Source organism: Myotis yumanensis, unplaced genomic scaffold (assembly GCF_028538775.1).
Source record: "Myotis yumanensis isolate MYYU_CA2020_CCGP unplaced genomic scaffold, mMyoYum1.0.hap1 SCAF_3, whole genome shotgun sequence".
In the NCBI taxonomy this organism is placed as follows: domain Eukaryota; kingdom Metazoa; phylum Chordata; class Mammalia; order Chiroptera; family Vespertilionidae; genus Myotis; species Myotis yumanensis.
The window spans coordinates 119,436,867-119,453,069 of record NW_027223754.1 but is presented as its reverse complement, the minus strand read 5'-3'; the positions used below and the strand labels follow the sequence as shown (position 1 = coordinate 119,453,069).

The following is a 16,203-nucleotide window of genomic DNA, read 5'->3' as shown; positions in this document are numbered from 1 at the left end:
GCCTTATGGATACTCAGTAACTATCTGAATCAAATAGAATGGAATGTGCCTTAGACTGATCTCTCCAAATGGCACCTGGGTAAGTTCTTAGGAAGGTGTTCTGTTAGTTCCTGTCCTTAGCTGTCACCCCACTTCAGTGTAAGACTGGCAGAGGAGAAAGGGTTAAGATTCCTCTAGGACTTTAACATCCTTCCCCTCAATGCCCTCAACAATCACACTGAGAGATGTGGCCATTATTGCCATGGACAGTGGCCAAGTGCCATGACCAGTAGTAGAGCAGTAGGGAGTCCCTGGCCCTGAAGGCAGAAGTTTTACATGAAATTATGGAAGTTCCTCTCTTGGCCACCTGTTGTTCAGTTGAATGCAGGTGAAAACACCCCCAGTCCCTGTATCAGGATGGAGGGGGCTAGGAAACAGGCAGGAGCACGCAGGAACACATCCCAAGACAAATTCTGGGAGCCTCGGCTCTCCTGCTCCCCACTCTCACAAGTCAGCTCCTCTGACATTTTTATTGTTAACTCAACATTCCCACCCCTTAGGATCTACTGATACCACTGTCGGACTCCAAGAGGGAGCGTGGAGCTACTGCAGCAGTGACGGGAGCATGGCTGGCTGTGTCCTGCAGGGACAGCTGCACACTTCATCACATGCTCACTGGACTCTTCATCGATTAGTTATGTATCTTTGCCTGTCTCTTCTGCTAGATTATGAACAGTTTGAAACAGGACTTAGTTTTTTTTCCACATATTACCCACTGGGTTCCCGGATGAAGCCCAGCATGTGCTCAGTGTTTTAACTGTTTTATGAAGCACCCAAATCCCACAGGGCTAAGATCCTAAGACAAATAAAATCTGTACCTACCAGGGGTCGGAGGTCAGGATGTGAGAGGATGTAGCCATTGTTAGTGTTCAAAAAGGCATATCCATGTACTCCGAGCTACAAAGACAGGGTCGAGGGACATCAGAGCTGTTGTTGGGGTTGGAGCACTGCAGCTGAGAAGGGGTTCAGGGCCACAGGATGCTAAAGATGGCAGCGTACAGCAGTGAGGTTTTCAGATGGGAATGTAACTGAGCCAGTGCTATGCTCCCAGCCATTAATATTAAACACCCCCCCCCCCCCAATTCTATGGTTTTTAGCATCTATAATAATGTATATCATTACCTGGCCTCTTTCTCACCATATGCTCTAGATCAGGGGTGGGAAATGTCTGGTCCATGAAATCATTTGGTCTGGCCCTGCCCAGGCATTAGGGGTAAGTTAACTAAATGTTTGACCAAATATAGCAGGCTAATTTTTAAGTTGATAATTTTGTAAGGCCTGGGAATGATGTTATAAAGATCCAGATGGCCCTTGGCAGAAAAAAGGTTCCCCACCCCTGCTCTAGGTGCTTTGATGATACTCTCATTTGTCCCCAAACAGGACTGGATAACATGGAGGAGCAGATTGAGAAACTGAGACACCAGCAAGGGAACGCACTTGCTAAAGGCCACAGAGCAAGTCCGATCTGGTGGTAACACAGGGCCCCAGGAGTCTAAGCCACTGTTCCCACGCTCAATGCCTGCACTTCTCTGGGGGCCGTAGGCAGGGCCCCATCCCAGCTCTAGGCTTGGCTGCCCTGTCAGCAGAGAGGCTCCTGAGCCTGGTGGGACAGCTCCTGGGGAGCCTGGGACCTCCACTCAGGGACCTGCCCAGGCTCACCTTGTACCGGGGCGCCAGCTTCATCAGCTCTCTCAGGGCCACATCAGAGCCCGCCACCCCCAGCAGAATGCCGTGGGACCGCTGGAAGGAAACACACCGGGGTCAGCGGGAGATCCGGCTTCCCCGAACCCAGGGCCAGACTGGACCCCAGCCTTCCCAGAGCCCGGGAGAGGAAGCCACTTGGGCCTTATGCGGTTCTTCCTCTGCAGTTAGAGTTTAGGCTGCGCTCCCTGGAATAAAACCAAGAACCTAGCAGAGAGGTCCCAGGAGTAATCTCAGCCGCTGGGAAGATTAATGTCCAACATTAATAAATAAGTTGTAATATTTAAATTAAATAAAGTTGAATGAAATGTTCACCTTCATAGCAGAAGCTGAAGGGTCCGGATCTCAGGGATCCTAACGTACGAGTGGTCTGAAACACACAGTGCCTGTAAGGACACATTTCCTGACCAGGTGGAGGGTGGAAGGCTCTAGAAATGTTCTCACCAGAGGCCTTTACAAACAAGTTACATTCTGCCCAAACCGGTAGGTTAAATGTGGTTTTTCTGGCAGGCAACCCCATTAGTCCTACATCCCTCAGGCAGTGGTCCCAAGGGCAGAGCAGTGGGACAGCCCCAGGTTGGCTGGGCAGAATCACCAAGGAGTTTTAGGAAGTCGGACCAAACCCCAGCCCTCACCCACCCCTCCTGACCAAGAGGCTCTGATGTAGCTCGGTGGGCACAGGCCTGGAATCTGCATTCACAGCTCTCCCACCGGGCTCTGGTGCCGCCATGCCGAGAACTGTTGGTCTAAAGACACTGCCACTTCTCAGGCAGCGGCCACTCACCGTTTCATTCTTTCTGCTGAAGACTGGCATGGCCACGGTGGTGAGGAGCACCAGGCTCTGTGCCTGTGAGGCGAAGAGCTGCAGGGAGGAAAGAGCAGAAGACAGAGGGCTCAGAGTCCACAGTGCGAGGACCCACCGCCACCAGCGTCAACTGTCGTGTCACCTTCCAACGGAGGAAGCAATCCCAAATGAGGTTTCCCTTCTCTGCAAAGGGAGAGCTGGCAGAAACGCTGGAGGAGAGCGGTGGGCTGGGGAGAAGGACCAGGCGGACATCACTTAGCCAGGGCGCGTCTCAGAATCCCAGAGCCCACGTCCCAGCTCCCAAGCAGGCTCACTAGGCCCCCTTGTCTCGGATGAGCGTGGGTCCATGGAACAGGCCCATCCCAGGCACACCCAGAAACAACGAGGTTTAGCACAGCAGGAACTCTTCCAAAATTCTCTGCTATAGACCCAAGGTTGGCACAAACTACAGCTCAGGCCAGTTAAGAGGGACAGGGACACTGACACAGAGACACAGGCAAACACAAGAGCAGTGAAGGGCCACAGTGTGAGAGCAGGCCATGGTGTGGGTTTAGTAGCCTCCTGTCACGGCCCCCCCACCCCCGGCCACCCCACACACACGGGATGAACCCACAGCCTCTTCTCCACTCAGGACCACATCATTCCTGCCCTCCGAGATGGCCCTCCTGTCCGCCTCCTCATCTTCTGTGCTGGCTCCTCCAGTTCCCTCAGAAGGGTCTCCACACGTGTGCCCCACTTTACGTCAAAGACAGGCCCTGAGGAGTGGTGTGCGCAGGCGTGTCTGATAAGTCTGACCTTCCTCAGGGCCAACTAACGGAGACTGCCTGGCCACGGAGGTCCACAGTAGACCTTGGGGATGAAGAACTTTGAACCATCAAGCCCTCTACCCCTTCCTCCTCTGATTTTTCAGTTTAGAGTTTGGAAGTAAGATTTCCTAAAAGTGAGTGGTTTCTGTTGACTGGAGTTGCACTATCCACTGAGAATGAGGGGTCCGTAGGGAAGACTAAGGGGACAACAGCAGGAAGGGGTCTGGGTCCTTGTGACCAGGGAGCTCCTTATAGGTAGCCTCTGGGCCAGCCACCTCTAGACATCTTTTACTTTACGTGAGGGTGAAATACACTTTTATTTAAGCAACTATTTTCAGGTCCCTCTTAATCCTAGCCTGGTGCATCAGCATTGAAGCAGGTGTCTGTGATGTGATTTGAGAGATGCCAGAAGGTCCCTATTCCCCCAACATCTCATCTGATATTGACCTTCCTTCATGTAAGTCATTGCTGCCCACAGGCAGCCTCTTTGTGAGTGCAGGGCTGGGAAGGGGACACTTGATGAAGCTATAAGATCTTGAATTACTGGTTGGACTCCTTTTTCCTGTAACAGGAGGGAGAGAGGACAGTGAAGGAGGTGAGGACAACAGGAAGGAGGGAGGAAGAAGTTTGGAGCAGAAGGGCAACCCTGGACAGGCCTCCTCCCTGGGTTTCTGGGCCTCTGGGGCAGCATACAGGCGAAGGTCTGCTAGTCGGTGAAGCGCTCACTCCCTTCATGTTTCCCAAGGATGTGATCTGCCCCTCCCCCTCCCCCATTTCTCACCCAAGAAGTCACCGCTCATGCCCTGGGGTCCCTCACTCTGGGGTGGGGTCAGGGCCCACCTTGCTGTCCATGTAAGCTTCGGTCCAGATGATGTCATGGTCGTGGTTGATGACCATGGGGCGGCTGAGCACGTGCAGGTACTCCATCACATTCTCCTGGGCGTCTGCCAGGGTGGAGATCTGCGTGTAGTAGCCTGGAGGAGAGGAGGGGCCATGTGGTGTGGGAGGCTGGCTTCTCCACGTGGAACCCCTCTGCAGGGCCCACACCCTCCCTGGCTGCTGGCTAGCCCCTCACTGGGAACTGCTCTGGGCCACAGGGAACTGCTTTTCCCAAGGCTGTGCCTCTTTCAGGGGTGTGGTGGGGGCAGTGCTGATGATGGGAACTCTTGGGCCCAGCCCTGTCTCCACTTGGGGAACTGTGGACCTCCCCCCCACCCCCACCCCCAGCTCTAGCGCTGCCACAGAAGCAGCAGGGCCTCAGCAGGGTCTGCCTCTCCCTCTTGCAGGGCTGCCCTCCTCACTTCTTACAGCCTCCCTTCCACTCCCCCAAACTACCCCCCTCCACAGCTCTGTCCCAGGGCCTGCTTTCAGGGACCCCAGGCTATGACAGCTGTCACAACCCCGCCTCCTCCCTTCTCTGACTACTGTCCCTCCTCAGTTATGGAGAGGGAGCCATAGCCTCTTCCCTGTAGCCACAGTGATATTATAAGAGCAAACGGCTTACAAGGCCATGAATGATTTAGCATGTATTTACCTCTCTGGTCTCATTGCTCGTCACCGCCCACAGAACATTCACTCCACACTCCGGTAAAGTGGAGCAGCTCTCAGATCCCAACATGCCTCTTGTCTCACCCTTTGAACATGCTATTCTCTCTGTCTGGGCTCCCCTTCCCTGCTCTCTAGGTCTAGCCAACTCCTACCAGTTCTTTATGTGACAGCCTTCCTGTCACCTCCACATGGGGGAAGTGCCTCTACCGCTGTCCCCCAGCTCCCAGTACAGCCTGTGCCCGTCCATCCTCACAGGGCATTCAAGATGATGTTATCATTGATGGTTCGCTGCTTTGTCTCCCCAGCTGGACAGTTGCAAGAGCAAGACTGAGTTCAAACTGACCACAATTTGGAAAGCTTGCCAGGCACACAGTAGGTGCTCAATAAACTGTGGTTGAACCAAACCCAGGTCCAAACCTGAGGCCCAGGTCTTAGGTTCTGGCCAGAGATAGATGAGGACTGTTTGCTCACAAAACACTATTCTAAATAAAATGATGACCACCTACTTTTTGTTTGGGGGTAGAATCAGTGTAAATGGGCCTAATTTGCAGCAAGAAGAATGGAGGCTGGACCCAAGAGAGAACTTACATTATAACATCAGTCCTGCCTCTGCCTCACTGTCTATACTGTGGTTTCTATGAGGCAAGACAGCTCTCTCTCTCCTGCAAACATTGGATAGATGACCTCTAAGTTTCATTTCAAGTGGCTTTATGACTTAGAGTCCCTGCAGGAGTAATCAAGGCTTTATGGAGCAATTTGCATTTTGTCTTGCTTTCTCCAAGTGAGAAGGAGGGGCAGATACTGTCATTTCCACAAGACACCGCTCCTCTGCAAGGCACCATGCAGGAGCCACCGCTCAGCACCCCGGTGACGGTGACGGGGCAATGCTGTTCCACCTGCACTCGGGTACAGCCTGCCAGGTGCTCCGCCCACCTGCCACCTACCTTTGTTGTTGCACGCGATCCACTTCATGCGGTCAGCAAAAGTGACTTCTCTCCCAATCAGGTAAGTGAAAACTCGAACCTAATCCACAAGACACAGATGGACTCAGCAGCCTAACTCCTGGCCGGAGCAATGCTAACATAATGCATGTGAGCCTTCGATGTCTGTCAAGCACTTTGCCGACTTCTCCAGTCCCACTCCTTTGGGTCAGAAAGGGCCCCAGGCCCAGGCAGCACCGGGACTTGCCAGGACACTTTTCACATCTCACCCCCAAGGTCTCTCACCTGATTCCTCTTGCACGAGTCCTCTGTGCCTAGAGTCACCATAGCTTTGGAACATTGAGTTTACTGATGGGCTAATGGGTAGACTATTTGAACTCAGGGCAGCCTGGCTTTTCTGGGCCATCCCACCATGGCAGTAGGAGACCACTCCCCTTGGCACCCTTCCCTTTACCCCTTGACCACCACCAGGGAGTAACCTTGCGGTCCAGCTGGTTGTACTTCTCAAACACTGGCTCATAGTCCTCCACGGCCCCGTCGGTGAGCAGCATGATGGCCTGGTTGCAGAGGCTTCCTTGCCTGGCCTCTTGGAACTGTGCAGGGGAGGGGGCTCCATAACTGCAGCGGGGAGCCGCCTTCCCCCCACCTCAGCCTGTCTCCCATCCCTCCACGCTCCCACGGCTTCCCCAGGTGCAGTACCCGCTTCAGGATCTGGAAGGCTTCCCTCAGGGCTTGGTCCACGACCCCCACACCTTTAACCACCAGCTCGCTCACCAGCTGTTTGAAATGCTGTAGTGGATAAGTAACCAGAGGAGAGTCAGTGGATGGAGTGGGCCAGGGAACCTTCATCTTTGGTCTTAATTTCAGAGGCTGTTTAGAGCTATTTGCCCATCTCTCCAGGGTCTAGCTGACCCCCACAGCAGATGTTTCTCCAATACCCCCAAGATAAACTGAGAGGTTGTGAGTGGCTGGGTGCAAATCTTTCCCCCCTGCTGCAAGGAGATGCCAGTGTAAGTTCAACCCCAGCAAGGAGGCCAGCTCAGGCCAATGCCCAGCCTCCCAGGCCCTCAGCATCCCAGCTCTTACCCCAATGGCGAGCATTTCACAGGAGAAACCATGGAGGCTGCCAGGGGCTCCGACTCAAGGCTGGGATTCAAGAGGAAGTCAAACCCAAATTCCCCAGCCACAGAGGGAGGGTCTGTGACACTAGACTCCCTTTAAACAAAGTTGCCACATCCTTTCCTCCTAGGCCTTCGGAAAGGACTCAACACAGTGGGTTTGAATTTCCCCTCCTTTTGGGAAGCTCCTCATGAAAACTGACGTAGTGAAAAGGCCGAGGGGGAAGCAAAGGGGAAAACCGAGTCCTGGATAATCCACAGAACAAGAAACCAGGCCCGAAGAAGTGAGATTTTCCTCACAGGGGAGGTCTCTCTTTGTTCACTGCTGAGATAGACAGGCAGCGGATTCATGGGGGCAATTTCCTGGGTGTATTTGTGTGGGTAACTGCAGACCTGCTTTGCCCCTTTCCAAATGCCATGGGATGAGTAAAAGGGCCGCCAGGCAGCTGCACAGATGGCTCCCACCCTTCTAGGCAGAACAGGGGCTAAGAGGCATCCGGCCCTGGCCTGACGTGGACACTCACCTCGCGGTTGTCTCGATCCGCCTGAACAAGGATCCCTTTGAAACAAGGCTCGATGTAATGGATGTAGTCATTGTACTGCAGTTGCAGCAGGAGGAGGGGAGGAGAGAACAGACAGGGTCCATTTGGAAAGTCAGGGTCCAGTGATGAAGCTCAGGCAACTCACAGCGTGGTCCAGGCCGGGGTCACCTGGGCACCTGTGCACATTATCTTGGGGTCCCCTATGCTTTTGGCAATTTTTCTGAGTAGAGAGGAGGAAGTACAGAGAACAGCAGGGCCTTCACTCTCCCTCAAATTCTGGTCTTGACTCATTTTCTTGGGTGGCCGAGTCCTGCCCATCTCCTGGGGCACAGAGGGAACTGCAGGTTACTGAGAGAATCCCTCTGGTCTCTGCCGCCAAGACCAGACGAAGTGCCTTTCATGGGAATCCCACAGCCTCCAAGTGCAGACCCCTCCCCAGTGCCTGGGTCCGGGGATGAAAAACTTTGCTCTTTTTGTCTCTGCTCTGCATTGAGGAAGAGAGTCTTTCAGCTGCTAACAGGCTCTGTGAGAGGAGCAGGAGCACACCCCATTCTTGTGAAGTGGTGGGAACTGCTCCGGCTGTCCTGTCTCTGCTGCAGGTCAGGGGCAGGGATGGGGAGGTGGAGAGGTGGGAGCATGGGCCTTGCAAGCAGCTCAGGGAGGAGGCGCCATTTGCATAACCCCAGGACGACTGGTTTGCAGTTAGACCATTTTGCTTTGGTGTTTCTTTACCAGAGAAGTAAATTGCACTAAAGATAAGCATTTTCAGCAATGTGGCGGCTGGTGGAGGGAAGTTTTAGATCAGGTAGCCTTCAAAATGGCACCCCGGTGGCCGTCAGCTCTGCCTCTGGGGAGGGCTGCGTGGGCCCACTCTTTCATTGAAAGCATTCCCTTTCGTCCTGCTGCACCTCTCACACTATCACCTTCCTGGGACGGGCAGGCCCAGCCTTGGGAAGAGCTGCTCTGAAGGCAGGACCAGGGTTTGTTGGCCCCTGTCTAGGCGCCCCCACGTACTTTCTCCTTTCTCCCAATGCATCTGGATTTGGGGTGAAGGGCCTGGGAGAACTGGGATTGTTGGAGAGCAGGTGCCCAGGGATCTCTCTTCCTATAGCAGAAGGGAGAGGCTGCTCAGTGATGGGCGCCAGTCAAGAGCACGTGGTGGGATAAGTTAGGCGTCTACTCAGGGTCAGAGCTTCTCATCTTTGTTCTATCCCAGACTCATCTGAATTAATAAACTCTGTGGACTCAGAAAAATGGACATACACATAACTTCAGAAACTCTGCGGACCTCTTGCAGTCCGTCCTTGGACCTGGGTTAGGCCCAGCTTCAGAGAGATCACTCGGAAGCTTTGTGTTGTAGGTACAGGTCATTCCAGTGCAGGCAGAGGCAAGTTTCTCTAGATAAGGGAGAGCTATTCTAGGAAGGAAGGACACTTACAGCAATGATATTAACAAAGTCATTCTCTCCCAGTGTGTCCAGGATGGTGGAGATAGTGTGCTTGGCGATAGCCATCCGCAGCCCCTTCATGCTGCCGCTTGTGTCCACCACAATCACAACATCCTTGGGAGAAGTAGCGGCTTGTATGTACCTTTAGCAGAAAGAAAAGAACAGGTCAAGGATGGGAAAATCAAAGCCAGAGCAACCACCCAACCTAGTGCCATTATTTCTGTTTGGATTCTGGCTCAAGTTTATCCAAAGTTCAGATAGTTGCCCCATTGAGACTAGGTTGTATCATGTTCCATGACCACTTCGCATAGCTCTGAAGCCATTTAGGGGGCGACAGCTGGGCATGTGCCCATCTAATGAGCCTGTCCGGTGGGAGAAAGGTCAAGGTCTTGTGGTAACCTTGTCCTATTCGTTTTAGACCGGCCAGGGTCCCGGAGGGATGGGCAGCAGGATGAACTGGATTCCACCCTCAGATTCTGTTACTAATCTGCCGATGGGGGAGGGGAGTCGGGGGAAGGAGAGCCTGGCAGAGGGTTGATTTGGAGCAGCTCACTGTCCTGCAAGGAGCTGGGGGCAGGAAAGACAAACGTGATCAGCCCTGCAGCAAGGGCAGCTGTGGTGAGAAGGGAGGCTTCTTCCTACTCTCGTGTCCCACCTGAGACCCTTGGCCTGGAGGCAGGGACTGGAGAAGAACTAGGTAAAACCCAAAGGTTAGAAGAGGGAGCCAGCACAGACACCTTTCCCCTGGGAGCGCTCACCAGCCACGGTTTCGGCAGTCAAAGGTGATGACTCCATTCTCGTCAGGTGTCCATTTGATGCCTGGGGAAACAAAGGCTGGCTCGTTCACTGGCTCAGTGAGGCTGCTCCAGAGCCCCAGCTGGGTGCTGACATCCAAGAATGCCATGATCCCCAGGGAAGGGCCAGCCATGGACCTGGACAACAGGGTGAGGGGCCACTACAGCACCCTGCAAACTGAGTCAACAGGCAGGGGGGGAGGCCAACTCGATGGAGGGACACTCATCACCCACACTGCCCAGACCCAGAGTTGAGGTGAGTTTCACAGTAGGACCCCTATATGTTGTGTGTGGAACTCACATGTGAGCTAAACCTCACATCAATTTGTGGAAGGGGAAGCTTCCAGAAGGCATGACTTTTAACATCCATTACCATCCAGCAAAAGCATGGACAGAGTGAGGGAGAGCCAGGTGCTCTGACTTCTAGCCCCTCTGCCTCTGGTCAGGTTGCCTGTAGTGCCATGGTCCTGCCTGTTAGCTGGCTGGGAGAAATGATTGGCTACAGGACTATAAGCTCCTTGAGGTCAGGGAATCCAAGTACAGGCATACCCCATTTTATTGCTCGTGGCTTTATGGTACTTCAAAGATGCTGTGGGTTTTGTTTTTAAATTGAAAGCAAGGCCCTCCACCAGCAAGAAGGTTAGGACTGGCCTTATTGAGAAGCTCACTTTGTTGTGGTGGTGTGGTACAGGACTGCCTGTACCTGACACAGTGTTTGACATAGCACCTCGCAGGCTGGATGCTCAATAAATGTTTGTCATATGGATGAAAGAACAAATGAATGAGTATGAAAGATCTTGCCTTGACCCACCAGCAGGGTGCTGGGGTGGATTTTGTCCTATTCATCGAATCAAAAACTTGGATGAATGCACACAAAGCAAAGATAACATTGGCATGCTCCACGATGGAATCTCTATTTGAAAATACTGTAAAGATTGGAAAGAATGGGCTCACAGTATGGAAATTAAAAATAGGAGGTGCAATTGTATTATGTTGTGTTTGGGCTAGAAAAATATCATGGCCATATCATGACTGTCTAGAAGCAATAAGGGACTCCTGTTCCACAGCAGTTAGACTTCAGATGAGATACATACTTGAGGCATTGCTGGTCCATCAAAAGGAGAAGAGGTTTTCAGGGATCTTACTCCCAAAAGCAAACAAATGGGAGCAGAGTTCCAAGGGGGAGGGGGGGCAGGGGCCAGAACAGTCAGGACCCATGGCCTGGAGAGAAGCAGGACAGAACCACGGGCCGAGCTGGTGTCGTGGGAGCCTGGGTAGCATGGCTCTGACGTGGACCTGCAGCGGCAGTGAGCAGTGGGGAAGTGAGGGCCATATTCCTAGAGCAGCATGGTTGTGGGGAGTTTGACCTTATAATAGTAACAAGGGGTTCTTGGCTCTGCACCAGGGTTTTGGTGGTCCTGGGTGGGGGTATCCTCAACTCCAAGCAGAAGCAGAAGTCATCCTCTTGAAGGGAAGCTTTTCCCAGTCAGGCCTGCAGGATTCCCACAGATTACAAGGGGCATGGCCCCACGATCAAAGATTACCAAATACACGGGAAACGGCCCCAGGAGTGAGAGGCAGCAGAAGCAAGAACCACCAGGTGTATCCTCTCAAGGCTTACAGGTGTTGGAACTGCCAAATACAAATGACAGGATAGCTATGTTGGCGGAATCACAAGGAAGAATACACAACAAGAAAATGATTAGGAACAAACAAACAGCCTTCAAAGTATGGGCCTTTTGTAACTGAAAAAAGATGTTTAAGTTGAAAAAAAAAGCAGCATGTGGGTCATTCACAGGTAAAGAGAAAATTCAGGCATTTGAAGGATTTTTCCAGAATCCTGTGGAAGCCAGAATGAGAAGGTCTAATACAGGGTGTCTCAAAAAATGTATGCACTTTAACAGCTGAAAGCTCAGTTTTGAAAATGAAATGTACTTTTTATCACTGCCTTTATGATTATTCAAAGTGTGTGTATACATTTTTGGGGGGCACCCTAACTATGTCTGACTGGAGACGTAGAAGGAGAAAAGGGAGGGCAAAGGAAACACCATGATGCAAAGACAACGATGCCAATGTTCCAGAACTGACAAAAATGCGAGTCCCGAGATCCAGGAAGCGTGGTATATCCCAAGTGGGATAAATGAAAAGACATCCCTTTCTAGACACATCATAGTGAAACTGCAGAACTCCAAAGGCAAGTAAATAAATAAAGACCTTAAAGCAGCCAGAAAACGAGAACATTCACTTTCAAAGGAACAGCAGTTAAGCCAACAGTAGAGTTTCTCAACAGCAGTGGAAGCCAGAAGGCAGCGGGAAAGAGTTGGAAGGTGCTGAGAGAGAGTAATTGCTAACTCGGAAGTGTATCCAGCAGAACTGTCACTCAAGCGTGAGCATAGAAGACTGTGGTGCTGCTTTCGGAATTCCACTTGGGGACTGAGTTCCCCGGAGCTGCTGTTCTTTACTGGGAGCTATTTCTCAGGATGTGTCATCAAAGGGAGGCTTAGTCAGTCACTTATCGCCAATAAAAAAGAAATAGGATTTGGTCTTTTCTGCTGAAATAGGATGACAACAGGAAATGATTTGTGTAACTTGCAAAAATAAAAAAGAATGAATTTAAAATCAAATAAAAAGAATGAGAAGAAAATAAAGCATGTGTAGATGAACACAAGCTGAAGCAGCTTACCGCGGAGCGAACGATAAGGGAACTTGTGGAGGAGTCACCTGAAGAAGGAACAGGATCTTGGAAAGACAGCTTGAGGTGTGTGAAGGAGTGGTGGGCAAAAAAAAAGGTAAACAAGTAGCTCTTACCAGATAAGCAATGTTTGCATCAAATAGCAAAATAGTATCTAACTTGGGATAAAAAAGAATATATTAGATGACAAGGGAATGGAAATCAAGGTGGGAGAAGGATATGTAAGTGGAGAAGCTCTAAAGCTTTTTTTGACTTGAGAAAAGGTAAAAATATGATTTAATTTTAATATCTTATTAAATATGACTGGTAAGGGGTAATTATTGAAAGAATAAAAACAGAGGAATAAACTCTAAACTGAAATAAAAAGAGAAATAACAGGGGACTTTTTTAAAAGTTACTTATTTAAAAAGGTTATAAGAGGAGAAAGTGAAACAAAAAATGAAGGGACAAATAGAAAATTGAAAAATAAAATAATTAAAAAAATAAGATAAGCATGTTTAAATATATCAATACAATAAATGTAAATGTGCTGAACTTGCCAACTAGTAAAAGAGGTTGCTAGTTTGGATAAAAGTTTAGAAGCTATAGACTATTTTCAAGGGATATGACTAGAACAAGATTGGAGGAAATGATGAAAAAATATATGTCAGGGTAATGAAGGGCATATTGGTATTTCTTATGAATACCAGACAAAATAGAACTAAAAACAAAGTGTAGTAAAGGCTAACAAGGGTCAGGTAGACATAAAGCCAGCAAAGATACAGAAAATGTAAATAATATAATTAACAAGTTTGAGCTACTGACATATTCAGAGCTTTTCATGCCACAATTAGAGCACACATATTCTTCTCAAACACACATGGAATATTTATAAAACTTGATGACATACTAGGTTATTAAATGAAACCTCAACTAATTTCACAAAATCAGTACCACATATATCATGTTCTCTGTCTACAAAGCAATTCAATTAGAAATTTATAATAAAAAGATAAAGTCCCTATATCTTTGTTTTTTAAAGAAATTATTGCTGTTAATCCTCACCCAAGGATTTTTTTCCTCATTAATTTTTAGAGAGAGTGGGACAGCGGGGGGGTGGGGGGGAAGAAGGAAAGAGAGAAACATCCATTGAGAGAGACACATCAATTGGTTGCCTCCAGGTGGCAGGGGATTGAGCCTGTGAGGTACGTGCCCTTGACTGAAATCAAAAACAAGCAAAACAAAACAAAATAATATATTGTGTAAGCATATGTGTGTGTGTAAACATAAGATAAAACTAAATAACTAAACAAACAGAATGCCAAAAATCCAAATAAAATGATAGGATCATAATTCAGGATAGCTATTACTTGGGGGGTAATGGAGGGTAAGTGGAGGGGAGAGGGGGCAAAATAGAGGAGCACATATGTAAATAGAAATTATTGGTAATTTAATTTTTGTGTTGGTGATGTGTATACAAGCATTATTATGTTATAAATAAAATGTAAAATAGATAACGGTGGGCCTGCAAGGACCCATGGGGATAGTGTACTGTGATCAAGGATTATAGCCAACCCCATATTGTCCACCTGAGGGCTGATATGCACCTATAAATGTGGGTGAGGGTGTGGGAAACACCCTCTCTACTAAGACCGATGGCTTACAAAGAAGCCACTGGATTGTGTTGTTTGCACACAAATTGACTTATTGGGAAGACCTGATGTAGCAAGAATATTTACAGGAATTCTATCCTGGAGAAGACTTGAGAGACCTGAGAGTTGTCTTCGAGCATTTGAAGGATCTGTCTCAGGAAAACAGGGCAACGTTAAGACTTTGAACAGTGTGCTAAAATATAAAAGTAGGTTGGAGTAAAGTTCGGAGGTGAATTTTTTTATAAATAGAAAGTTAAAAAACAGAACTCTTGCAAATGTTATGGTAGATTTTGTTTTCTATTTCTAGTGGTAGACAAGGGAGCTTTCCCCATTGTCTGTTAGATCAGCCACTGATTACATAGTGACCCAGGACATCTCTACATTGCGCTTGAACATGTTAAGTGAGTAAGCCCCATTTCTCCAATTAAGATGTGAACATCTTAAGGTCAAGAATTGTTTTATCCCCCTTTGCATCTTCCACAGTGCTTTTCATAGGACAAGAGTTCAATGCGGGCATTGACTGGCTGGTTACCATAGTATTTAATTAATTAATTAATTAATTAATCCAGCAGCTATTTGTTAGAAATGTGCATATTATGGCGTGAAGAGTGTCAAAATGTGGGTTGGAGGTTCCTTTGGATGTCAGGGCCAACCCCATTCACCAGGGGTCTGAGTGCCAGCGTCCATCCGCGATACCCTTGTGGCCTTATTCCCAGAGAAGAAGCTGAGAGGATCTTGGCGATGCCTCCCATGTCCTCACCTGGGTAGATCCTAAAGAATCCAGTTGAGCTGCCAAAATATTGCCAGGTCAGTGTCGGGTCTCTCTGGAAGTTCTCCACAAAAACAGGGTTCAAGGCTTCGGACATGTAGACTCCATTTAAAATATCTGGGTCTAAAGGGCGAGATTGTAGAAGGAACTGCAGGGACACTCAATCAGGAGCAACAGTGACCAATTCTTCACCTGGGAACACACACACGCACACGCACACGCACGCACACGCACACGTGCGCGCGTGCGCACACCCACACACACAGCGGGCAGTGATGCAGTTCACACTTCCCTCTACATCTCACTGGGAGAGCCACACACCCTCTAAGCCAGGAGCCCCGAGCTTTCTCCAGTCCAGGCTCCTGTGAAATGCTTCCCCACGCTGAGTCAGGGAGGCTGGAGGAGGGCTCCCCGGGAAAATGGGGCCAAATCGTTAACCTCCACCAGCACCACCCCACAACCGCGCGGGGCCACGGGGCGGGACTACCTTTGTTGTACACGTTGGTGGGCAGCTGCACACTGCTGAGGGACGTGTTCACCCTCAGGCTGCTGAAGTGCGCGTTGGGCTCCAGGACAAACTCAGCCCCCAGCTCCACGTACCCGCCCCTCGAATCCTTCTCGTTGATCAGGACCGAGTTGTAATAGTCAAACTAGGGCAGAGGATGGGCCAGACGGGGGCCGGTGGACAAAGACCCGCCGAGTGCGAGAGAAAGAGAAACGGTGCCATCAGAGGACTCAGATGTGAGAGACCTCAGGCGGGCTGACCGCGTCCACACAAGCTCCAAGTGGGGGGTGCAGGCAATGACCCACAGGATTCGGATTTGGAGCAAATACATATCCAGATCATTGGAGCAGGTGGTTGATTCAAGTAGGGCTTGACATAGATTTTCTGGATTATTGCTCAGTTCTCCACTTTATTTATCGTGTGTGGACACAGCCAGAGACGGTGACAAAGACAAGCAGACAGATTCCAGGAGAGGTAAAGGCAGCCTTGCCAGCACCACCGGCTTCTTCAGTGCCGGACACTCCCGGGGACCCAGGCAGGGCCCCAAGAGGTGAGGGTTCTCTCTTTAACAGGCCTGCAGCCTGTGTCCCCTGTGACCCCCGGGAGCCAGCAGTCTGCTCTGTGCTCTTACACACAGCGCTGGATCCACTTGGATTACCACCTTGCAGCCATAACCAGACCCTCTTCCCCACTGTCTCCACACCACGTGGTTCAGACCCGAAGAGCACCCTCATGTCCTGCCCATGTCCTGCCCGTGCCACAGCAGTGCTGCCACAAATCTGCTGTGTCCCTCCAAGCTCAAAGCCTTCAATATGTGACTTGCGGGCTGAATAAAGGCCAGAGTACTACCTTTACCACAGTCACT

General features: G+C 50.1%; 1 protein-coding gene across 1 annotated transcript in view; it reads right to left on the bottom strand.

Moving 5' to 3' along the window:
- The window catches only part of CACNA2D4 (calcium voltage-gated channel auxiliary subunit alpha2delta 4), a 110,150-nt gene that overhangs the window by 85,790 nt on the left and 8,157 nt on the right, over positions 1–16,203 (bottom strand). Inside the window, exons 5-16 of the mRNA XM_070408754.1 lie at positions 15,321–15,483; positions 14,825–14,956; positions 9,706–9,766; positions 8,939–9,089; positions 7,483–7,557; positions 6,540–6,629; positions 6,320–6,433; positions 5,844–5,922; positions 4,192–4,325; positions 2,525–2,602; positions 1,699–1,779; positions 862–936 (exon numbers count right to left, since the gene is read on the bottom strand). Of these exons, the coding sequence (XP_070264855.1) occupies positions 862–936; positions 1,699–1,779; positions 2,525–2,602; positions 4,192–4,325; positions 5,844–5,922; positions 6,320–6,433; positions 6,540–6,629; positions 7,483–7,557; positions 8,939–9,089; positions 9,706–9,766; positions 14,825–14,956; positions 15,321–15,483 (1,233 nt within the window). The remainder of the gene's footprint in view (positions 1–861; positions 937–1,698; positions 1,780–2,524; positions 2,603–4,191; positions 4,326–5,843; positions 5,923–6,319; positions 6,434–6,539; positions 6,630–7,482; positions 7,558–8,938; positions 9,090–9,705; positions 9,767–14,824; positions 14,957–15,320; positions 15,484–16,203) is intronic.